This window comes from Euprymna scolopes, chromosome 39 (assembly GCF_053919585.1).
Source record: "Euprymna scolopes isolate OS-2025 chromosome 39, ASM5391958v1, whole genome shotgun sequence".
Taxonomy (NCBI): domain Eukaryota; kingdom Metazoa; phylum Mollusca; class Cephalopoda; order Sepiida; family Sepiolidae; genus Euprymna; species Euprymna scolopes.
The window spans coordinates 77,187,601-77,213,978 of NC_136520.1; the positions used below are offsets into that span (position 1 = coordinate 77,187,601).

At 35.4% G+C, this 26,378-nt stretch overlaps 1 protein-coding gene across 1 annotated transcript in view; it reads right to left on the reverse strand.

Moving 5' to 3' along the window:
* LOC145263927 (uncharacterized) overlaps nt 1-25,921 on the reverse strand; it is a 262,476-nt gene extending 236,555 nt beyond the window's left edge. The window contains exons 1-2 of the mRNA XM_080121001.1: nt 25,915-25,921; nt 19,883-25,147 (exon numbers count right to left, since the gene is read on the reverse strand). Of these exons, the coding sequence (XP_079977127.1) occupies nt 19,883-25,147; nt 25,915-25,921 (5,272 nt within the window). The remainder of the gene's footprint in view (nt 1-19,882; nt 25,148-25,914) is intronic.
* Nucleotides 25,922-26,378: the final 457 nt, after the last annotated feature.

Sequence of the window (26,378 nt, forward strand, 5' to 3'; positions counted from 1 at the left end):
CACAAAACTATGAATGCATATGTGAAGGAGAACTTGAAGTGTAGGTTCTACAGGCGCCAGGCAAGCCAGATCTTGACTGAGAAGACAAAGAACCTTAGGCTAATCAAGTTTGTCAAGTTGCTCAACAAACTGAAGCATCCCAAGAAGCTAAACATGCTCTGGTTAAGGACCAGGTGCAAAAATAGCCAGAATCATCACTGGATTGCTATGAATAACAGGGCTGTGCCCAGGATGATGAAAACAAAATTTTAGGTCATGGTTATGGTCTTTGATGTGGTTTCAAGTGAAAGCCACATCATACCACCTTACATCTTCAAAATTGGCTGGAAAATCAATACGGTGTGGCAGCAGGACTTGGCAGCGGCCCACGTCTAAAAAGACCCAGGCTTGGTTTCTGAAGAAGTACTGCAACTTTATACCGTTCTTTCACTGCCCCCCCTCCTCTCTCGACCTAAACCCACTAGACTACTTTGTTTGGTCATACGTTGATAACATTATCAACATGACTTTCCCACAACACCAAAGCCACTTGATCACTGGCATTCGGCAAGTATTCACCAAGCTCCTGCCACTGTCGCTACTTGTGGAAAAGGCATGCTACCAGTTCCGGACTCATATCGAGGCGGTGATTGAGGCTGAAAGCGGCTACATTGAATAGATGTCAGCTCAACTACATAATCAAGTTACCTGAGTTGATTTTTTTTTAATACAAGATGAAGCTGTAGTTGCTTTCTTTGGGGCAACAATTTTATCATTCCACTACCCACGTATACACAACAATACAAATTTAAGACTGTAAAAATGTTACATGAATTTATTGTTCAACAGGATACTCAAATAAGACATATTGAAATTTTCTTAATCCATGAAGTTTCAAAGAAATGCATTCTTCCAACCAGAAGAAAGATATTAGCAAATGATTAAGATTAAATAAATTTCAATGTATTTTATTTGAGCATCCTGTTGAAACAAATTCATTAAAATATTTTTTAATATATACGCCATAATCACATTGACACACCGGTTCCCGCTAGATCACTGAAGTTAAGCAATGTTGAGCATGGTTATCACTAACATGGGTGACTAATTTGGGAATTCCAGGTGCTGTATGTAGGAGGACGTCGATATATTATATAAAAAATAATTTTTTTTTTTACAACTTTTAGCAATTTTAATAATAAACAGTATCCATTACAAAACTGATTTTGATCTCGATAGTTTAAATTGAGTTATCTCCCCATAACCATAAAATATGGTGAATCTAAACACTACACCTTGTGTAGTCATAAAATTTAACTTTTTTTTAAATACTTGATCAACTTATGTGATTGGATATCTTCGTACTTTAATACATCATAAAATTTTTTGAAGATCTTTTTTTTTATAGTTTTAATTCTAAATAAACACCTTAAATCCTAGTAAATATATTATAAGACTGGGTTAGTGTTCAAGAGAGGTGCAAACATTATTTGAGTCATCTGTACATATAAACGTCTGATTGTAGAAAAAGAAAACCTGAAAATAGTTCAAAGAGAGATAACTCTAAATGTCCGGAAATTATTATAGTTATCTCCCTTAGAATAAGCATTTGAAGGGAAATTGGAAAATGGAATCTGTATTATGTGAATAATGCAAAAGTGTTAATTAAAAATTATAAATAGAGAGGGGGAGGGGGATAAAAAAAAAAAAAAAGAAACAAACCAAGTTATGTGTCCAGAGTTTCGTCTTTATTTCGAAACTTCCTTTGGATGAATGAAATTAAGAAAAAAGGTTTTCTCTAATTTCATTCATCCAGAAGTCGCAAAATATATATCTATACTCCTATAAATTTTATTTACACACACACACACACACACACACACACATTAGTAAAAAAAAAAATAATTATATATATATATATTATATATATATATATATATATATATATATATATATATATATATGAGAGAGAGAGAGAGAGAGAGAGAGAGAGAGAGAGATGTTGTTTGTTTTGGTTTTAGCTATATGTTTTTGAATGAATTCAATTATTTACGAAAGTGCATTTTTATCTAAATGCGAGTTGGAAATAATTTTCCCTTTAACTAGTTTGGTACTCCCATATGGGGAGCGGTATATATATTATTTTTAAAATGCACTTTCGTAAATAATTGAATTCATTCAAAAACATATTGCTAAAACCAAAACAACATCTAAGTAAATCACGATATATCCAGACAGTCGTGCGAGATGGGTCAGCGGTAAGGGGTTTAGGCTTGTTACCATGGGGTCCCGATTTCGAATCTCGCTAGATTCAGCCACTCTGATGAGTCGTTGACGACAAAACACATGTCAGTGGATAATTATATTTTAAAATTAATATATATACCGCTCTTCATGTGGAGGTACCAAATTGGTTAAAGGGAAAATTATTCCCAACTCGCATTTAGGTAAAAATGCACTTTTTTTTTTTTTTTTTTTTTTTATTCAATTTTCACCCCAAACAAGGCACAGTGCCACTTTGAAGCAGGGGGCTACTATTAGGGAATTAATTAGCGGGGTCATTATGAAGGGAGAAGAGTAGAAAGATGTTTGTTAACATTACACTTGAACTTCTGCATATCATAGCAGTTGGGAAAGCAGAATCCCGGAAGGGAGTTCCAAAGACCCGCAGTTCTGGGGAAGAAACTATTGGAGTAAAAGGCTTTCTTGCACCTAGGGATCTCTACTGTAAAGGGATGAGACTTAGTAGCTTGTCGGGTTTGTCGGGGGTAGTTACGTCGGGGAGGTACAAGTGTTTGCAGTTCGTCAGAGCATTCACCATTAAAATATTTGTAGAACAGGCAGAGGGATGCAACATCTCGTCGATGGGACAGAGGTTGAAGCCTAGATGACAGTTCAGGACCTATCAGGTTGGCGACTCTTTTTTGAACCCTGTCCAGGAGCAAGAGACAAGCAGCAGATGCACCAGCCCAGATGTGACAACAGTACTCCATACATGGGCGAATGGTTGCCTTATAGAAGTATAGGATACTGGCAGGCGTAAGTAGTTTTCTAGCACGGTAGAGGGAGCCAACCTTCCTTGCAGCAGCCTTGGCAATGCTCTCAATGTATCTATTCCAGTTCATATTCCCTGTAAACGTTAGGCCGAGGAGTTTAAAAGAAGTACTTTCAGGCAATGTGTTCTTGGCTATTGCTATTGGTGGTAGAGAAGGTTTCTTGTAGTTATTGAAGGAAACAAGCTTAGTCTTAGCAGCATTTAATGTAACCAACCATTTTTGTCCCCATTCCACTACGGATTGGAGGTCGTCCTCTAGTGTTTCTGCCATTTCCTTGGATATGTGTTCATTTGTTTTCCCCTCATATCTGTTATAGAGAGTGGTGTCATCGGCAAATATACCCATCTCCGAAACAATATTATCAGGGAGGTCGTTTATGAATATCAGGAATAATAGAGGTCCAAGGATAGACCCCTGAGGTACTCCCGCATTTATGTCATATTGTTTCGTAAATAATTGAATTCATTCAAAACATATCGCTAAAACCAAAACGAACAACATCTAAGTAAATCGCAATATATAGACAGTCGTGCGAGATGGGTCAGCGGTAAGGCGTTTAGGCTCATTACCGCGGGGTCCCGAATTGCCTGGGTGGAGGATATTGGCACAAAGACGAAGCAGTGTTAAGAATGGCTTCCACATGGTTAAAATAAAAAAACAGATATAGAGAGAGATGTGGGTAATTTGTTTTCCACGCTAACCATTAGGCTAAAGAAGATAGTGAATTGAAATGAAAAAAGTTAGAGAGAGAAGTGGGATTGAACTTGAAAACGCAGGGTAATTAGTCTTCCTCGCTAACCATTAGGCCAAAGAGGATATTGAATTCAACGAGTTGGTAATTAACTCAAGAATCATAGGAGTTGCCACACATGCACAGAAATGAACATTGCTTGGCCCTTTCTGTCAGTATTTGTTTTCTCACAAAAACAAAATGTGACACAATTTGCTTAAAACTGAAATTTCCACCCTCCATTGACCGAGAACTAATCTCATTTTGGTGCAGTGCCAGCTACCTGGCCATCGAGCTGTCGTTTACGCTTAAACAGTTTCACTTTATACGAAAAAGACAAACCAATAGCCAACACGACAGGATGGAGGGAATTTTTTAAAACCCGATCAAAAAAAAAGATACAGACAATGTTCATTTGCAAATCTGAGATATTACGACCTAGGAAGTATAAAAAAGACTTCTTGCAGAATCTAACCGACGCGAGAACCCATGACGCAAAAAGCTTTTCGTGGACAGGCACTTATTTTGCCTTTTATATATATATACTAGCGAGGGGTACCTGACGTTGGCCGGGTGTTTGGAGGTGTAAAAGAAAAAAAAAGTTTTAGTAGGAAGGTAGGAACCCCCGAAGCCTTGACGCGAAGGTGGAAACGAAAGGGAAGAAAAAGAGACCTAGCCATCTCAGCCACGAGGGGAGAGGAATTGATAAGCGTGTTACGTTAACGCTTATAAACTGAGATGGACAGGTGTAAGGAAGTTAAGTGGCGTGATGTTTGACCTAGTTTTGCGCTGCAAGCCAGTTACTGTTTCCCCCGTCCCATCATTCGCTTTTCGAAGACGTGGTGATCGAAAATGGCTGGTAAAAGTTGGACAAATTAAATACACACACGACCCCTGTTCTTTAGTTGTAGTTATTATGAGGAGCGAGTCGACCCAGAAGGCCAACAAAAAAAGCCTTTTGCGGACATACAGAAAAAGTGCACGCACATTTTCGTCTTTGTATTTATAGATAGAAAATACGACTGTTATATATGGGTCGTGGAATTGCATTCAAAAGCAAAAGATCTAGCTAATTTGCATATTCTTTTAAACATTCATTTTAATTAATTCTCTATTAGTTTTTTCGTTTTTCGAAGGGGAAGATCATTTTTAGTTAACTATTACGTGTAATAATATTCATGCAGATATTCTACATGATTTATACTTGCATAATATTTGCAGAAAAAGTTTATAGTAAACACAAAACTCTTTCCATATATATTTATGTATACATATATATTTTTGTTTAAAAAATATTGTCTACCTAACTTCCCCCTAGATTTTTTGGTCTATAGACATGAAACTTCATATATAAGGTATTTGAACTTATGTGAAACTTTATATTTGGGTTTCAGCCTGGGTAAATCGCTACAAAAGTGTAAAAGTAAAAAAAAAAAAAAAAAAAAAAATGGATGAAATTTGTGTGAAGATCAAATGCCAGCATTACGAATATGTATGCATAACGTAATAACTATTGGTTCAGGTTTTAATTTTTAGTCTTGTAGAAAACATGTCTTCATAGCTCAGTCATTAATGGCAGAGAAAAAAAATAAATTGTAAGCTAAACGTTTTATTTAGATTCCCGGTGGTGGCGTACAAGTCATTTTTTTATTTTTTATTTTTTTTTTTACTTTTTAAATCATTATTGGGTCCAATATAATATAATTATACAAAATCTGCATTAATAAAAATATCATATTTAAGCATATATTACGACCAGGCAATGCCAGGTGCCCTACTAGCATATATATTTTGGAATCCTATTGAGATAAGATAACAGTCTGCAAAAACTGAATGCACCAACTATGAAGCCTCATCTCAAAAGGATGAAAAAAATCTTTTTAATAAAAAATAAAAATGACATTTCTGAATTTTTTATATGAGGATTGATTATTCCTATTATTTGAATTCTTCAAACTGTTCTCAGTTATTGAGTATTGTTTCCACGTTTCAGTTAATGTAACCTCTGACCTTCAAGTGTATCTTGTCAAACTCTTAAATTTGAACAGAATTTGAACAGAAACCTTCATTTAATTTATGGGTAGCATGCTCTTGTTCCGTCAGCCATGACCGGTTAGAAGTCCTAAGTAATTCACAATTGTATTTTGAGTGTAGTCTGCACTGAGGATTGAAACTGACCTCCTGAAGAGTAATTTTATAGCAGAATTTTACAAGGTACTTTATTTACTACGGCATGTCTCCTTGCAGACTAGATTCCCCAAGTTTGACCAAAATATTTTACAAGATGCATCTAAACAAAGTCGAAGTTAGGGTTAAATTTCACTCAAGATGAGAACAGTAGTCCAAAAATCCAAATGATAGGAATAAATGAAAAAAACATTTTTTTGTGCAAACTATGAACGCAAAAAAAAAAAATAATTGTAAATAAAAAAAACGTACAAAAAATGTAAATAAATAAAATAAATGTACACAAAAAGGTGAATACAAAAATTTAGATAAAAAATAAAATTAAAAAAAAAAAAAAATCAAGCTGTTATTTGCATGGCAGTTGAATGAGCTTTTCAATTCTTGGTTCTTTCCTTGTAGGATATTCTCAGTAAGAATTCACGTTTCTACCACAAAGGAAAGTGACTTCTCTTTCTCCCTCCAAGTGTCGAGCGGTATTTCCATAGTTTCTTTTGCAAGAGTTTCTCACCTATGAAACACATTACAAAGGATTTGCTTCCCTGTTAACTACTATTCGTAAGTCTTCAAATTCTTGTCACTGATTACCATATAATAAAAACTAAATACCTTTGATTAATTCTAAAACTCCCATAGAATTCCTCATCTTTCAAGTGAAAAGTATGCCATCTCATTAACCCTTATCCTTGAGCGATTAACTCATCTCATTAACCCTTATCCTTGAGCGATTCTTGGCCTTGATGTGATGGCCAAATAATTGAAAAAAATAAAAACAAACAAGCATGCTAAAACTTTACAAGAGCAAAGAAAAGACAACTATTTTGGTCTTAAGCTTGTCGACTAGCTAATGACATTACTTTAGAGGTCCTGGATATGACCTTAAACTATATCCGATGGTGAGGCCCCAGCTTGCGGGCTTTGGGGAGTGTGGAGCCACCCCTTAATTGCCATTGCTCCCAGGTCCACTCTGACCCGGAGTGGTATTACCTGTTAGGGTCCCAACTATGGGTTAAATAGAACCCGACTTAAAAAAAAAAATATTCTATTAAAATATTTTTCTTCAAAATCACTGGATTCAACATTAAATAATCTGAAAAGGGTTGATATGCCGTAAAACAAAAACAACCAACCAACATTACTTTAGCCTATGTTGGACACTCATGGGACTCGATTTGTCATTTGACGACGTGCCGAGGAAAGTATAATGAGATGACCCCCTTTTTTCTTTCTGCATTATTTGGATTCATCGAACTACTGTTCTCATCGTGAGTGTCATTTTCACAACATTTCGGTTGATGTGACCTACGACCTTCTTCAGGTGTATCTTGTTGAACTTGGGAATTTGGACGGAATTTCGAACGGAACCCTTTATTTACTTCACGGTGATAGCATGCTCTCGTTCCGTCAGCCATGACTGGATAGAGGTTTTAAATAAGTTGCAATTATATTTTTCGGTCACCCACACTAAGAATTGAACCTTCAACCTTTAGGAGAATATCACTTTTACAATTGATTTTTCCAAGTTGCGCCACGGGTCCATGTGGTCATGGCTAACAGAACGAGAGCATGCTACCCTAATGACAGAAACATTTTAGAGTTCGACAAGGTACACATGAAGAAGGTCAGAGTTTACATCAACTAAAATGTGAAAATGGTGCTCAAGATGAGAACAGTAGTTTGAGGATTCCAAATAATATGAATAACTGTCATCTCAAAAATTCATGACACTTTTTTTTTTTAACTCATTTTCACTCCAAGGAAAGCATATTGCCACTTAGAATGAAAGTGTTTATTCACATTACATTTAAAATTCTGCAGATTAGTACAGTCAGGGAAGCAGAAAACAGGAAAAGAAATTCAAAGTCTGACAGTCTGAGGAAAGAAACTCAGAAAGTAGAAGGCTTTCCGGCATCTAGAGACCTCAACAGTGATAGGGTGGGATTTTGTTGCTTGGACACAAGTGCTGTGAGTTCATCATATAACATTAGAGTACATGTTAAAAAGGGACAGGGATGCGGCGTTAGGATAAGGGCCTAAGCTAAACCGATAGTGCGGGACCTATTAGATTGGAGATTTTATTTTGGACCCTAAGCCAAACCGGAAGTGATGTAGGTTTAAATTAAGGCTAGTCAATCGAAAAGAGGGGATGACTTTTGAAAATCAGCGAAAAAAGTGACCCCTCCCTGTAGAAAAGTGCCCAGTTGAGAGCGAAGGAATTAATGTTTTTAGCCAATTTTTAGATATTTGTTGTCCGAAGGGTCGATCTTCAAAACAATACCGATCTCATGAAAATCTGTTGCCTCTGTCAAAAGTTTTAGACATGCAAACATACATACATACATTTAAACAAACAGATGAGATTTATATAATAGAAGATGAGGAATTTTCTAACGCAATGGAGGTGTAGAGATTGGTGTGGAGGAATGTCCATGTTGTTCACGGCATGTATGCTCACAATTATGTTATTTGTCAATGACGAATACAGCAACGAGTTAAGAAACGTGTTGGAGTCTGTCAGAACCATACTCAGCCTACTTCTCTTCATCATGGTTCTGGAGGCAATCTCTAGTAAGTTCCATATAGGCGTCACAGGGGAGTTCTTCTATCTGGATGAACATGTTGCTGCAGATTCCCTGGAATTGTTCATCTCCAAGTTGCAGACATGGAAGACAGACTGAGATGAACAACACGAAGACGACAAAATTTCTTATCTCCGATGTTGACCTCAACTTTCTACAAGGCACTTTCCCTGTTTCCCTGTGCTGTTGCAAAGGTGCAGCTGTAAAGATCATTGAATGTTCCTAATAAAAACTATGGCATCACAAGAATTGCAATACTTTCACAAAAAAAAAAAAAAAAAAAAAACACTTGACTAGCTACAACCACTATATAAGATTTTCCCCCACGCTCTATCTGTGCCTAAATCTAAACACAAATTCCATTAACAAAGCTTCTTTCCTAAAATTGCCTGTCTATAGAACACTGTTCTGCTGGCCTGCTTCCTGATTGAATACAACATGGTAGCCTTCAAATCCAATGTAAACAAGTTCTTGTTGAGCTGTCCCCATAAATAATCAAATCCTACCCAATTTACACCATTAACGATTACTACACTACCACCTTACATATATTGACCCTTATCCTGGAGTGGCTTTCGGGCCTTGATAATTGGTGACTCCAGTATATGCCGAATGCTAGTATTGTAAATGGTCAATTACACTGGTTTACAAAGAAATTGAGGCAAGCACAAAAATACCCGTTTTTACCGAATTTGGGGTTGAATTCAAATTTGAAATCCGTTTTTACTCATCACCTCTAGTTTTTCAGATGTGCAGTTTATGCATTTTGTGCATATACGCTACATAAAAGCGTACATTTTGTGCATATACGGTACATAAAAGCGTACATTTTGTGCATATACGCTACATAAAAGCGTACATTTTGTGCATATACGGTACATAAAAGCGTACATGAATTCAGGGTTAATTTTCATGCTGTGGGACTTATGGCTAATGTTTTAGTTATTATGCACTAAATTTAAGTGATAGCATTATATATATATATATATATATATATATATATATATACACTTGTGCCCGATATTATTCATACCCCTCGGATCTTTGAGATTTCTATAAGAATATTGCTCAAACCAGAAGATAGACAATATTAAAGGGATTTCAAACAATAAATCAAGCATAAGCATTTAATTTAAACTCAACAAATCGATAAATTATGCAAGTTTGAAGCATTATACTAAGAAAAACAATAATGGCACTAGTTCAAAATTATTCATACCTCTCTTACTAATAGTCATTAGCATGCCCTTTATTCTTAATAACTGCCTGTAACCGTTTTGGATATTTATCAACAAGGTTTTTACAATCATCAACACTGATTTTTGACCATTCTTCAATGCAGTAGTTCTCTTAATCCCTCAAATTTCTAGGTTTCCGCTTTTTAACCTCAGTTTTCAATATGTGCCTGAGGTTTTCGATAGGGTTCAGGTCAGGACTCTGGCTGGGCCATTCCAAAACATTAATGTGATTATCCTCAAACCATTTCTTGACTATTTTGGCAGTATGTTTTGGATCATTATCCTGTTGAAGGACCCAGTTTGGTCCTAAATGGAGCTTCTCCGCATCCTGTCTAATGTTTTTCTGGAGTATCTCCAAATATTGCTCCTTCTTCATGGTTCCATCTATCTTGACCAAACTACCTGGACCACTAGCCGAAAAGGAGCCCCAAAACATTAGGCTACCACCACCATGTTTCACCGTGGGTATGGTGTTCTTTGGGTTGTAAGCTTCTCCTTTCTTCCTCCAAACGTAAGAAGCATCCATATGGCCAAACAATTCAATTTTTGTTTCGTCAGTCCACAAAATACTTGAGAAAACGGACTCTGGAGAATTCACATGGGTCCTAGCAAACTTTAGACGTGCTGCAAGGCGTTTTCCGGTGTGCAATGGAGTCCTTCTTGGTCTTCTTCCTTTCAGACCATTTTCATGCAGAGTCCTTTGCAATGTTTGCCTTGATATTTTTATGCCAGAAGACTCCAGATTTTCTAAAATGTCCTTAGTAGTGGTGGTTGGATTTGCATTAACACTTCTTACAATATTCCTGGTGGCTCTAGCAGACAGTTTCCTTTTCCTTCCTCTACCAATCAAGTTGTTTGTTGTGTGGTGGCTCTGGAATTTTTTGATGATGCTCTGTACTGTTGCTGTAGGGACCTCAAATTTCTTGGAAATTGACTTGTAACCTAAACCATCCTTATGTGAATTCACAATTTTAGTCCTAAGATCATTACTAAGCTCTTTTTTCTTCCCCATTCTAATAATTTTTATTCTTTTTTTGGTTTTCAGTTGATATCATTTTAATTTCTGAAAAATGCAAAAAACGAAATGAAATTAATCAAAGGTTGTATAAAAGCATTCAAAATAAGAATCAAACAGGAAACAAACAGTCAGAAACTCGATTAATACTGAAAAAATAAGGGGGTATGATTATTTTTGAACATTGCAGATTTTATAAATAGCTGTATATTTCTTTTATTACAAGTATCCCGAGATTTAAAAATGACGAAAATGATCACAAGAGGTTTATTAAGAATATGTATCAATATGGACGTAAACAATAAATTCTTACAAAGTTACACCTAATAAACTCAATTTTCAAGAGGGGGTATGAATAATATCGGGCACAAGTGTATATATATATATATATGATGAAAATAATCGAAATAGTATTCCGACAAAATAGAGAAATAAAAAGGAACAAACCGTATTATGTTTTCATCAACGTTTTGTCTTTATTTATCAGAGGAAGTCTTGAAATAAAGACGAAACGTTGATGAACACATAATACGGTTTGTTCCTTTTTATTTCTCTTTCTCTCTCTCTATATATATATCAAGATGGATTTTGGCAGTTAAGCAGCCGATCTCAATCCACACTCAGTAGTGCTCTGACAGTCATTGGAAGAGGTCGCAGGAGGTTAATGTCCCTCAAATTACACATCTTTTGAGTTGCTCAAATGCACATTTTATTGCCTTGCATATGATTTAGTTTTACTTTGTTATATTTTCAGATTCTCCAATGGCTTCAAGCACATTAAAACGTTGCGGATGCCTCAAGGCCAATTTTTTCTGTTATGTGTATGGGGACTTCACAACGGTTGCACAGCGTCGAACTATCACTTCTCTCCTCAAAGCTGCCTACTTTCACTATTTTGACTGTAAAATTGGTGATTAGGACTTAGGATCCACACACCTGTTGTAAACTCTGCTACAATAACTGCATGGTTTAATGGCAAGAAAGCGGCTTTCAACTTCGCAGTCCTAATGGTTTGGGGAGAGCCGCGAAACCATGCAGATGACTGTTATTATTGTTTAACTAATATAACTGGTTTCAATGCATCTTCTATAAAAAAAGATAAAATATCCCTTCGATCTACTATGAAACCCGTTCCCAATTCAGATGATCTTCCTATACCCACACCCCCAGTAAATAAATATATATATAGTCATCAACATACAGTACTGTTGTTACATGATAAGGGCTGTCCCCTTTTCATGTAAGTATAAAAATAAAGAGATTTAGTTAAATGTAAAAATGAAATAGAATAGACAAAATTCGAACCTCGTAATTTAGGTTTAGAAATAGATTACGAGAGAGAATTAGAAAATGGAATGTAAAAACAAACCATTGTTTAGCTTAGAGATAAAATAGTTTTAAGAAAAGGAATGTGCATTTGTCAATTCTGTTATGAAATTGAATTGAGGAATGCAACTATAGGATAATTTAATAAACATGTTTTTTAACATATTGGAAATATAGGTTACTGGAAATATAGGTTAAAATTCCTTTTGTAAACAAAGGAAAATGTTTTGGACACGCATTTTCAGAACACGTGAAAGAAGACACATGTTTTAACATGGGTATGACGTCATGGAAAATGGGAAGTTCTCGATATAGTTAGAAACTTTAGAGTTAAGCAGAGAGAGTCTGAGGACGACAGACAACAGTCTGGAGTCCAGAGATAGACAGTCAAACGTCTGGAAGCAAGACGGTCACCTTTGAAACATAGAATGTAAAACTTTGAATTCCTGACTAAGAAAACCACCGACCGGTCTATGGATGGAAATAAACATATCATCATGTGTTTTTATAAACGTCGTCTTTGTGTTGTAATTCTACCAAAAGGTAAAGTGAAATTGTCATTATATGTCTTATATATCCTGTGTTTTAAAATGTCTTCACATACACAATGTCTCTACATCTCATATCTACAATGTGAACACTAAGACTGTCTCAACACTGTCTCCTCACTCTAAGAGCTTCTACTACACTTCTAAGTATGAACATTTTATATATGTGAATCTCTTCATAACACGAACACAGAACGCAACATCTCTCTTAATTAGACTCTCTAAGACTCACTTTTAATAAGACTTCCTAACAACGAACAATAACAACAACAATAATAATAATAATGATGAAACCCCTATATAAGATAAATAAGGATCTTCCTCCCTCATCAGATGAAGAAATGCCTTCAAGGGAGGATTCTGCTGAGTCAATATCTTTGGAAGATACTGAGTCTGCATATTTAGGAACAAGTAGCAACGAGTCACACTGAATCACGCAAGAAGACCTGAATGACCTTGCTCATGATTTGTACCTGTCAAAAAAGCAGTCAGAGCTCTTGGCTTCTCGGCTTAAACAGTGGAACCTAGTCCAGGAAAATGTAAGGATCACCAGTTTCAGGAATCGGAACAAAGACCTTGCTTCCTTTTTCAACATGGAAAACACAAACATCACTTGTTGAGGTCCCTTAATTTGTTACATAATCTTTCAGGCGTATTTTCATAAACTCTTCTAAGCGAAGTCTCAAGGGTGTTCTTCTGCAAAACGGAATATCCCAGCATTCCCATTGCACACTGTCCATCTAAAGGATTCCTAGGAAAATATGGATCTTTTAGAAGCTACTAGCGAGGGGTACCCGGCGTTGCCTGGGTGTTTGGAGGTGTGTGTGGAAGCTCCGGAGGTAGGGGGGGGGGGTAAAAAAAAAAAAAGTAAGTATGAGGATCGAACCCGAACCCTTCAGGCAAAGTTGTAAATTAAAGTGTGTGAAAAAAAAAAAAAAAAAAAAAAAAAAAAAAAAAAACGTGCGACGTTAACTATTGCCCCACCGCGACATGCTAACGGAAACATGTTTGAATTTATTTAATTACTTGGATTTAGCAGGTGTCCATTTTAATGAATTAATGAGGTCAAGTTTGACTGCGGGATTTCATTTACTGCTGAATCCTTTCCCCCCCCCCCCAAGATGTTATAGGAAAAAGACTAACCCACATGCGGCGAGCGACAAATGTTGAATATTTATCTTCCCGAAATCGAGCAAATTAAATAAACAGGCGAGCTTCGTTATTAACTGTGAGATATTACGATTTATATGTGATATAAAAAGTTTTAAAAAGTTGTGAAGCGAGCAACAGCTCCTCTGAAAAAAGCCTTTTGTAGACACACAGAAAAAGCGAACACACACATACATATATATGATATGAAACGAAATTGGAAATTAAAAGACGTTTCGATTATACCAGTAATCATAGGAGCAACTGGGCTTATGAAAAAGAACTTTAAAAAGTACATAGCAAGCATACCCGGTGAACCAAGTGCAAGTGAAATACAAACGATTGCACTGAAAGGGACGGCTAGAATCCTGAAAAGATCTCTTGGTTGGACTCACTAAAATAGGGGTAAATGTCAAACATCTGGTTGGATGTCCCATCCCCTAGAAGAAAAAGTTTAAGAAGAAATGAAAAAAAAGAGAGAAAAACATACATTTTCACTTTTATATTTATAGATTAAGTACAACGGGTACCAATGGAGCGTGTGTGGGGACCTCAAGGTCATTTGTCTTTTTATGGGTATGCAAGCGGACTTCAAAGTACTGTTATTTTCTCTGTCTCTGGGATAGCCGAACTGTATTTCAGCATTATAAGCAGAAAGACTGGGGGTCTAGAAGCACTTTTGTTTCTGACGAACACAGCCTCAAGGAGAATCCTCTGGTGGACATGAATAAGGTGCTTCTTCCTCCTCTTCACATCAAGAAATTCGTGAAGGCGTTAAACAAAAATGGTGCTGCCTTCCAACACGTCTTAATGCTGCTAAGCTCAAAGAGGGCACCTTAGTCGAACCTTAGATCAGAGAAGTGCTGAAAGATACCGATTTGAATGAACTGAGAACATGAGAAACATTCAAGTCCGTCTGTAGTGGCTTCCTTGGTAACACGCGCGTACCAGATTACCAAACTTGTATTGAGAAGTTGCTAAAGTCTTATGAGGACGTAGGGTCTTATGAGGAACTGCAAACACTTGTACCTCCCCAACGTGACAAACCCGACAAGCTACTAAGTCTCATCCCTTTACAGTAGAGATTCCTAGGTGCAAGAAAGCCTTTTACTCCAATAGTTTCTTCCCCAGAACTGCGGGTCTTTGGAACTCCCTTCCGGGATTCTGCTTTCCCAACTGCAATGATATGCAGAAGTTCAAGTGTAATGTTAACAAACATCTTTCTACTCTTCTCCCTTCATAATGACCCCGCTAATTAAGTCCCTAATAGTATCCCCCTGCTTCAAAGTGGCACTGTGCCTTGTTTGGGGTTAAAATTGAATAAAAAAAAAAAGGGGGTGCCGAATGTCATTCAAGATTCATTTTTTCCATTCCCACCTCAACTTCTTCCCGCCAAACGTTGGAGCAGTGAGCGATGAGGATGGAGAAAGATTCCACCAAGACATTACAAAGATGGAGAGCAACTATACAGGGAAAATGGAACCATGGTATGATGAGAGACTTCTGCTGGATGCTCTTGGGTGCAATCCCGGAGGCAAAATACACCAAATCTTCTGAGAAAATACATTTTTGACCTCCCATAGTACTTTGAATTGTGTAATTGTGTCATCCAAGTATATTTATTCAATCAGCGTTCTTTATCTATCCTGATTTATCTGTTATAAGCTGCAGAAACTCTTGAAATATTCACATCTATTTTATGTTTAGGCTAAAATCAGACTATTTAAAAGACAGAAACTAGAGGTGATAGAGCAAAACTATTTATAAATTTAAATTCAGCACACCCAAATTAACAAAAAACAACTATCCCCAGTCTTGCCTCAGACCAAAAATTTATTTTTGTAAACCAGTGTTACTGCTTACTAGGGGTTGTTACTGCTCACTAGGGGTTGTTAATGCTCACTAGGGGTTGTTAATGCTCACTAGGGGTTGTTAATGCTCACTAGGAGTTGTTACTGCTCACTAGGGGTTGTTACTGCTCACTAGGGGTTGTTACTGCTCACTAAGAGTTGTGCTACGAGGAATGTTCTGGAAGCTGCTCCCCATTTTTACATGTTGACGCAATCACTTCAACATTTGAGGCAAAGAATTTTCAGCCTATGAGACATGAATTGCAAACACTTTCGGATTGCAGCTGCTTTAATAGAGTGACTGTGCCATAAGTAGGTGGATGAATTTCATCAGAAACACAATGGTGGTTAAGTGGTTAACGGCACAGACTGATAACCTGGTTGTTCCAAGTTCGAATTCAGTCGGTTCCACAAAAATCACTTTCACTTAAAATCTTAGCAATCTTCATATGGTCGCTTCCATAAACACATAATATCTTTCTAGAAAGAATTCTCAATAGAAAAATATCGGGGAAAACAATGCTAACAACAGAACTTTTAAATTCATACGATATGATGATGATCCTAAAATTAGTATTGGTGAGATTACATGTTCAGCGTCTGTGTTATAACATGTTTGGATATTTCAGGCAGACGACGTGGTTTGAGTGCATAAGTGATTTGACTGCATGCAACATGGCCAATATCAACACTTTGCATCAGGCAGGATGAAACCTTGCCTGGTGTTCATGATGATGCTTTTTAAAAATATGTGGAAATGAAAACAAACAAAACATGTAGGTAAAAAATAAATAAAAAAACTATCAAAATAAATGAAATAATGAAAATGTAAAAAAATATATGAATTAAAGTGTTAATTAAAAAAAATAATGTAAAGGAAATAAATTAAAAATAGCAATTTAAAAAATAAAAATGTAAAAGAAAAAGAAATAAAAATGTAAAAGAAATGAATTAAAAATGCCAATTTAAAAAGAAATAAAAATGTAAAAGAAATAAATTAAAAATGCCAATTTAAAAAGAAATAAAAATGTAAAAGAAATTAAAAATGTAAATAAAAACAAAAATATGAATTTATACCAATTGTAAAAAATAAATATGAACTGAAAATGCAAATATAAAAAAGAAAAATGCAAAAAAAAAAGAAAAATGTAAATAAACAGTTAAACTTTAAAAACGTAAATAAACAGAAATAAAAAATATGAGAAACATAATTAAAGAAATGTAAATCCTAAAAAACAAGTTTGAAAAGTTACATTTAACAAAAAAAAAATGAAATTCTCATAAAAAACTAAAATTAAATAATTTGTTCAATGTAAATAAAACTATTTTTTCATAAATTAAAAAATAACACAAAAATGTTTACAGGTCAAAAAAATGATCAAAAAAACAAACCAAAAAAAACATTCAACAAATAGAACTTGGAAAAAAAAATGAACATTTTAAAATTTCACACAAATGTACTTTATCGGAATGCCCCTGATAAGTATCAAAACTATCTCCTTAAAGGACAAGTAGTCCTGATTTCGACCAAAAATTAACACTTTCATACAGTCTAACATCACAAGTGCATTTAAGAAGTTTTATCAGCACACAAGCAGAAGAGTCCAACATATAAATAAACAGCAGGTTCTTTGATAAGACAGGGGCGTGTTTGAAATGAATCATGATATTTAACTTATGCATTTTAAAGCTTAATTAAAGCCAAATAATTTCATAAAATCAACAGTAGGTTCTCTACAGTGCAATGTAGACTACAATATATCATGAACTAGGTCACTGTAGGGAAACACAAGATATTTCCTCCAAGTACACCATGTTAGGTCCCCGACTAGAGGAGGAAATCAATCAATATATTGAAGCACGTCTGATTGAACACAACAGAGTTATTTTTCCGATTTTGGGGGACATCTTTTCAATTCGCCAAGCAGTCTTTTGTATTTCAGCTGGCATGTTGTATATTATGGTGCCCAAAACTTGTTCAGCCATATTCTTTTCAAGCGCGTTCACATCCGATCGTCATCTGGAGCAATTGTTGTTGTTGTCTTTTCTTTGTGGCTTGATGTATTTATAATTTTTCTATTTATTTTTTTTATCTTATTGGTTATAAATGTGGGTTCAGGATGGATAGGGGCCAATTATTTTTATTTTTGATTTCGATTTTCTTATTTTATATTTTATGGTATACAACATGTCAGCTGAAATTAAAAAGACCGCTCGGCGAATGGAAAAGATATCCAGAAAAAAGAATAACTCTGTCATGTTGAATAATGACTTGCTGCCAAAAAACACAAAGTATGGTTTATCAAAATTCGTTTCCCTAAAACTCTTTACTTATTTTCATCACAAAGTACATACTAAAATATTAGAATAGAAAGCTTTCTGGCATTTAGGGACCTCATCAGTGAAGGGGTGCGATTTTGTTGCTAAGTGGGCTTTTCGGGGATATGTAAGTCGAGGGCACAAGTGCAACAAGTCCACCAGAGCACATTCCATTAAAATATTTGTAAAAAAGACACAGGGATGCAACAGAACAGCAATGGGACAGGGGTTGGAGCTTAGTTAACAAAGTGAGACCTATTAGGTTGACAACTCTTTTTTGGATAATTGCAAAATGTCTTGCGTTATCAGGTTTTTTTAAGTTTTAATCAGAATAGGTCAGAAATAATACTCCCTAGTATTCCCTGATAATTTATCTTTATAATTTGTGTAAACTTAATTTTAATTAGACTCAAAAATTCAAAACCTTAGCGTGCCAAAAAAACATGGAGACTTTTATACCTGACGAAGGTCGAAGGTAACATTGACCAAAACGTTGTGCAGGTAACACTCAAAATGAGAATAATTGTCGAATTAATCCAAATACGATTGTTCTAAAACAACTGGTAGCAGTAATTTGCAATTAACTTATCAAATTATTCATTTCTTATAAACATTTTCATTCGTTTTACTTTTGTTTCACCAAAAAGAATAAAGAAATTTAAACAAAAAGGAAATATTTATTCTGATTCCTTCTGTGAATATTTGATGGATTAATAAATGTTATAATTTATTCAAATATATCATTTTTTTTTATTATATAGGGTGTTTTTTTTTTTTTTAGGTATTGAACTTTAAATTAAAATAAATCACAGAAAAATATTTTTGTCACACAAATATGTGTTTATTTTTTTTTTTTTTTCAAATATTAACTTTTGATATTTATAATTTAAAAACAATTACAGCCGCACAAATTGCGCATACATGGTGTAATCTAGAGGTCCAATTTTCACAAACTCTACAAATTAAAAATAGGCTATATTTTGCCAATTACGTATCGAATGTGGTCATCAAAGTTGTCTATTATTTCTAGTTTATCAGCATAAATACTGGACTTTACATATCCCCAAAGAAAATAATCTAATGGGGTTAAATTACATGAACAAGGTGGCCAGTTGCCAGATCCATTTTGTGAAATTAATCATTCAACAAATTGATTGTATTATTTGCTCGGGTGTCAATCTCTTTATGATGAATTGCCAAACCAAGCTGAACTCAAAATAAACAATCGTTATCAAATCTGCAATTAAAGAAAATATAGCTGTCAATTTTAAAGTTTGCCCCTTCTAAAGAAAGCACCCTATGTGTATTAGACTTTGGAGATGATATATAATTATTTTCAATTATTATAAAAAACCTAATATGAAACGCATATGACCAATTTATTTTTTTTATGAGAGATAAATCATGTGTAAGGGTCTGTTTTTTTTTAGAGGCTTATATGTAGCTATCCACAAGAATTTTGTTTGTTGGGTTCCTGCCACTCAAACTTATTGTTATTGTTAGGGCTAAAGAAAGTTTTAAGAGAAGGTGTGCCACTCGTACATAGTGTTAGACGTAGGATTAAGACAGGTTTTTTTTGTTTTTTTTTAAGCGGGCATTTGGCACTCATATTTACGGTTAGTGGTTCACATTAGGTTTTATGTATTCCAATTATTATATACAACCTAATAAAATTTATTTTAATTAAATGTTCAGATAATTTTGCGTTAATTTACTGTCTTTTGCTTTTACTAAATAGTTAAAGAATTGTCTCCCCCTGTTTAGAGTGAAGGTCTCCAAAAATAAAAAAAATTGTCCTTAGAAACTAAAATGCACGAGTGATGAAAACTCTTCTCCTTTATCGGAGACGACACTGCGAGAATACAAAATAATAGCCCACCTTTCACTAAAAGTTTGTAAAAACACTTACCTTTCAAGTGGTCTGTGTTGTCTGACTGTGAAGCTAAAAGTTCATGCTTGACAGAATTCCAGGTTCCTTTTTCTCCCTCTGGCATCAACGGGTGTTCCTCGATGATTTTCATGGACATCCTTTGCTGATGAGTATATGCAGAAGAATGCTGACTACCTCCAACGTCCTGTTTCCTCATACTTTTCTCTGTGATGTTATCAACCAGTTGGAAATCTTGAATTTGACTGGTTGTAGTGATATCAGCCAGTTTCAGATCTTGAATTTGATTGGTTGTCATTATATCAGCCAGTTTCAGATCTTGAATTTGATTGGTTGTAGTGATATCAGCCAGTTTCAGATCTTGAATTTGATTGGTTGTCATATCAGCCGATGGCAGATCTTGAATTTGATTGGTTGTTGTTATATTAGCCAGTGGAAGATCTTGAATTTGATTGGTCGTTGTTATAGACACTGGTAAAAGATCCTCATCCATCCAACCTTGACTGCTACGACCATCGTTCTGAAATATCTGCGTGCCGGCATCGGATTCAGAGTTATCGTTGATCAAGGAAATATTGCGTTTGCAGAAACGCAAATTGGATTTATGCCCAAGTTTTGATTCCGTCACTTTAGACATTTTGGTAATTTTGGTATTCACTTCCTCAGCTTCAGCCTCTGGTTTTTGATTTGGTCGAGAAATTTCTTTGTCTTCATTTTGAGGCCTCGATGCGTATTTAGTCAAGATTTTTTTCACACTGTGAGACTTTCGAAGGTTAGGCTGGTTACTCCCAACATCGAAGGAGGTGTTGAGCTCTGATCTGACAACGGAACACTCGTTTTTGGAATCACCTGTCTTTAGATTAGCGTCATTGTATTGTTTGGAACAATCAAGATCATTTTCAAAATCTTTAGATTTAAAAGTTTTTAATATTTCAACTGACATTTTCGTGGCAACCTCCTTTTTACCAAAATTATTTTGTCTTGGAATAACATTATTTGAACATTGAGAATCAGTTTTTAGATCCAAGGATCCAGAATTTCCAAGATTTTTTAAACCTTTAACAGACAAGGTAATTCTTGGAGCCATTTCCTTTTCAGTCTCACCTTTGAGATCTTCAACATCAAAATTCTTTTCTTGTGATATAATAGATATTTGATCTGAGACCTGAATTATATTTTCAGGTTCAGATGATTTAATATTGTCCATGCCAGGATTCGGAGACATCAAAACTAAAAATGGTGTTTCTGGAATTACAGTCGGGGTAGCTATGAGATTGCAGACTGGAGTATGCTTTGGAGTTAAAAACACATTTCTAGATCCCTGTAGATTCAAACGATTCATTGTGTCTGTATCGTTAGCATTCTCTTCAAGGCACTTTGACCGACCAAAACACGAATCTGACTTTAAGCCATTTCTTAACTTCTTGTCGAATAATTCCAATGGAACGGAATCAATAACTGTGTACGGCTCATTATCAATTAAAACAATTTGTGAGGATTTGTTATCGTCAGGATCTGTGGATTCATGTTCTTGAAAATCGACTTCCGTTGTACCGGTACTTTTTCGATCAGCATCTTTAGTGATTCCGACTTGAGACTCATCTCTTGGAGGCGGTTGCACATTAGTAATCTCAGAATCTTCATGGTTTACTAAATTTCTGTCAGGCGATGACAACGTACTACTTCTAGTGTCGTCAAATTTGTTTATTATTTCTGAGCTGGTAGAAGAGGACGAAGTTGGAATTTCTGGATCCTTCTTGGATGGATCAGAATTGTACGTGGAAAGGCCATCTTTTCGATTAACAGACTTAAAGAACTCATCTTTCGATCCCTTTCTTTTATCATCGAACATTACCATTTTGGAACTACTAATTTTACCACTTTGAACTGAAATCTGGGGATCTTTCTTCTGGAGATCAAAACTGCACGTTGAAAGTTTATTTCTACGCAAAGTCATTCTCATTGAAGGCTTAACAAATGTATCCATTTTATTACACGTATTTTGCAGAGAAGTTGGGCAAGTCTTTTTGCCTCGTTCCATAGTTAATTCACGAGCAGATACACTTTCCACAATCTCATCGCCATACACATTACTGTTTTTGTCGCAATTGTTCTTTCTGTTTAATTCCGACAAACTTGTCTCCTTTTCTTTGTTTCCATAGCAACTGTTTTGCGATATATTTGTATCCCTTGTTTTACCAATTATAACAGTTTTCCCCTCATCAGTTCTGGTTTGTTGCATCTTTCCAATATCATTGGCACTACTGTCTTTTTTCCCATCACAAGCCGCACTAGAGGATATAACTTCCTTGCTTTTATCAGGTAACGGACTTAATCTCTTTTCCGTGCCACAACGGTTATTAAGTTCAATCTTGCTTTCACCTCGGTCATTATCTGAAACGTTAAATGATTGAGATACGTCTTGACTGTTGAAAAGAAGGTCATGTTCCTCAGCGGAACTGATTTTGTTAACAAGATCCATGATCTCTTCTTCCTCCGATATTCTGTCATTCATCTTTGAAAGACGCCTGGAACGTCTTCGTTGGTGAGATTTCCTTTGGTTATCAAAAGGTTCCATAAATTTGGAGTCGTTATCTCCTTCTAGTAATTCTTCCCCGATTCCTGAAACTTTTGATTTGAAATTATGTCCTGATACCAACTGTTCCACAAAGCTATTTTGCATATCAGAGATTTTTTGATTTGATCTTCCAACTTTTAAAGATTCTTCGTGATGCCTGCTTCTTGCAAGAGGTTTCTTATTTCGACCAAACGTTGCACGGTTTTCATCCATCAGACAATCTTCAGAATGTTGGCTAGTTGCAGGCTGTTTCTTCTCAGAACAAGTATCACGTTTTGCATGGTTCCCTCTTCTTAAAGAACCATCTGAATATCTTCTAGTTGGATGTTCCTTCTCAAAAGAGGAACCAAATTTTGCGTTGTTATTAATGCCACTCGATGAATCTTTGAAATTCCTGCGAGTTACAAAGTGTTTTGTTTCTGAATCAGAACCAAGTTCAACATTATTTCTACTGCTTAAAATTGCTTCCAAATCTCTGGTAGAAGCAGGTTGATCTCCATCAACACATGTGCTAAGTTTTGTATCGTTTACGTTTCCTGAAGATTGTTTTGGATGTCCGTTATGTGACAATTCCAGCACAGAATTGGAACAAAGTTTACCATTTTGCGGCAGTATTTCCGTGTTGTAATCACCCGATGGTGGTTCTTTAGCATGAAGCTCACCCCGACCAACTAGTTGGCCATCCTCACTCCCAGGAAGTAACAATGGATCTGTTTTCAAACTCAAACATTTCTGAAATGATCTTGTCAGCCGATTTTGAAAAGAAAGTTCCGGCATTTTACTGGATCCACGCCTTCTAGATTTCTTTTTCTTGCAGGATCGATGCGGTTTGCTAAGTTTCGGGCTTTCAATAAATTTATATGGATCTGCATCTTTGGATCGAGTAAACTTTTTGTGAAATTCGTCAGGTGAAGACGTGTACATTGAAATATTCTCTAAACTAAAATCTTTATTGGAATTTTCAAAATCAGTTTCTGGAATTTGTTGTTTTTTATGACTATTACTTCTGGATGAGTCAATATCATTACGATTTCCAGGAATGTCACCTTCTTTTGCTTTGAAGACATTTAAAGTAGAATCTCTTTTGTTTTTTCCCAAATTCATTTCTGAAATTTTCGGTTCCATTTTGTCATCAATATTAATTCTACAGGATTCCATTTCTCCATTTTGACAAACGTCAGCATTCTTTTGTTCGAGCACAATCTTCAAATCATCAATTTTTTGATCCTCGGACTGTTTTTGGCAACTGCGTTCAAGACGACCGTTTCCATCATCAGATTTTGCAGAAAATCCAGTTTTCCTGCATTTAATTATTTCTTCCCTTTCACATCCACTGGATTCGTCTTCTTGTTGCGACACAGAGATATCAGGAGTAGAACCAGATTCCAAATTATTTCCTTCGTTTTGGTTCGTATTTTTACGTAGGCCGTCCACGTTATCTTCTAAAGTCTGCGACTTATCATTCTTGTTGACAACCACATCATCTTCCACCTTGTTAAAGTCGGTCGGCAGTAAACACAGCCATTGTTTTATTTTGGTATGGTTCTCCCGAGACCGGGAATGGAGTTTACGGCTGTAGGTCTTAAGGCCATCAGGTTTTGCCGACCACTTAAACGATAAATTGTTTACGGTTCTAAGCGTAGCAACGTTGTCCTCACAATCCGTAACGTTTTGTTGAACCGTCTCTTGAGAAACCTTCAGGATTACATCAAACGGATCCTTTTCTGGTTTGGGAGACATGCAAGAAGTAGTCTTTTTAGGGATATTTATTAGGTTGGCACTAGCAACAATTTCTGGAGATGTACTGCAAGAACTGCTGTCCGAGTTAGTCTCTGCTAACTGACCCCCAGGGACAAAGCCATTGTGATACTCACTAGTGTCAAGCACTGGCTGCACCGGCAACCCCTGTTTATGCGGCATTTTAACAATCTCGGAAATGTTCATTTGTGGCAGATTTTCATTGTTCGTATTTAAAGAACTCTCAATGTTAACACCAGAGTCAGTCTCTTGAGATATGCAGGATTTACGAAACGATTTTGCAGCAGATTTTGAAAATAAGATTTTTTCTTTTATTGATCGATTTTCACTTATTAATTTCAGATCACTTTTATTCCGGTTTGCATTCCTTTTATGGCCAGGAGTTTCCTGACATCTCATTTGATTTCTGGTTTTTAGCGGAGATCCTGTGGTCTTTTTAACATTTCGGTTTTCAGTAGTTTCAAGAATGTTTTTACAAGGAACCAACTTGTCTGTAGAACGTCTTGGAGTTCTTCGGAAATTATATCTGGTGCCGTTTTGGAATTCAGACACTTCCTGAGGATGTGAAATGGTTGCAGACTGACACACCAGTTTTGTGTGGCCATCGACAACGGCAGGTATCATCGGTGCCAAACTATCAGCATTTTGAGAATCTTGTGAATCACTAATTTGTTTCGCGAGTTTAACAAGAGTCTCCAACTTCCGATCTGGGTTGGTAGACTGATTATTTACCGATCTCAAATTACAAGATGGCTTACGACAAATTGTTAAATCTTTACGGAGAGAATGTTCCAGAGTTTTCAATTTACCTTTATCATTTTGAGGAGCTGGAAGTGCCTCAGGACTGTGGACAATATCCCGAGGGTTTGACAAGCGTGGCTCAAGGTTGAACTTATTAGATGAGGAGCATGCTTGTACGATTGTGGTCGATCGAGAAGGACTGTCTTCATCTGAAAATAAAGTGTAAGTACCAAAACCTTACCAGAATTTTAAAAAAATTTTGGAATAATAGTTCTAGGCAGTCTGTTAGTTTAGAGCATTCATATAGTATTTAGTAATTATATAATAAAATACGCAGGAGTATATGTTTGAAAGCCAAATTACAATGCAATATTATGAAAAATAAATATTAATTTGTTTAAAATTAATATTTCGGGGTTATACTCCATCCTCAGAATTTTATACATTTTTTTTCTTTTTGTTTCTTTCTTGCAATGATGCTACGTTGAAGAAAAAAAAAATTCAGTTAGTAAAACTTCAACATGTTGTCTTTCTGCAATGTTATTCTGAAATGTTCGAAGAATGTGTTTGCTAACGCGATATTAAAGTCAGGGTTGTGAATTCCGTGATAAAAGCGTTGATTGAATTTTAAAATAAAAGATGTATGAGATACGTTTGAAAGTAAAAATTACAATGCAATATTATGAAAAATAAACAAATGTTTGTTTAAAATTAATATTTCAGTCATATTCCTTCAGAATTTTATACATTGTTTTTTTTTCTTTCTTGCCATGATGGAGCAAAAAAATCAGTTAATAAAAAGTCCACGTTGTCTGTCTGCAGCGTTTGTTTATTTTTATTTTAAAATTCTGTTACCGCTTCTATCACAAAATTCACAACCCTGACTTTCATATATTTATGCGGAAATGTTTTATTCGATTATGTTTCAGCTTTTATTTACACGAATCCTTTAATTTATGAAGCTCAATTTAATTACAGAGCATATAACATATATAAATAAATGACAAAAATATGTATTCCAAATTTCATGATGTTGACCATCTTACAATTTATTCCTTTAATTACATTGGCATTTAAAATTCTTGACAGCACCTGTTTCATAGCGCAAAATCCTTCATTTAATTATCAATCAATGAATTTATTCTGTCCCTTAACTCCTCAGGAGAAATAGTACCTATCAATTCCTTAAAAGAAAAGAAAATGTATTTGGGCATGATTACAAAATCCGAAAATTGGAAGAGAAGTTGCAATTACCTTTTATTTTTACTTATATATATATATATATATATATATATGACAGAGTATAAGAAGGTGATGCAGGGATCGGCTGTTGTCTTGGTGTGGTATGTGAATAAAAATGGACAACCAAATTAGGGTTGGTTTTTTTTTTGTAAACATGAATGACCAAGGTGGTGGAGGTCTTAATATTTTGAAAATATC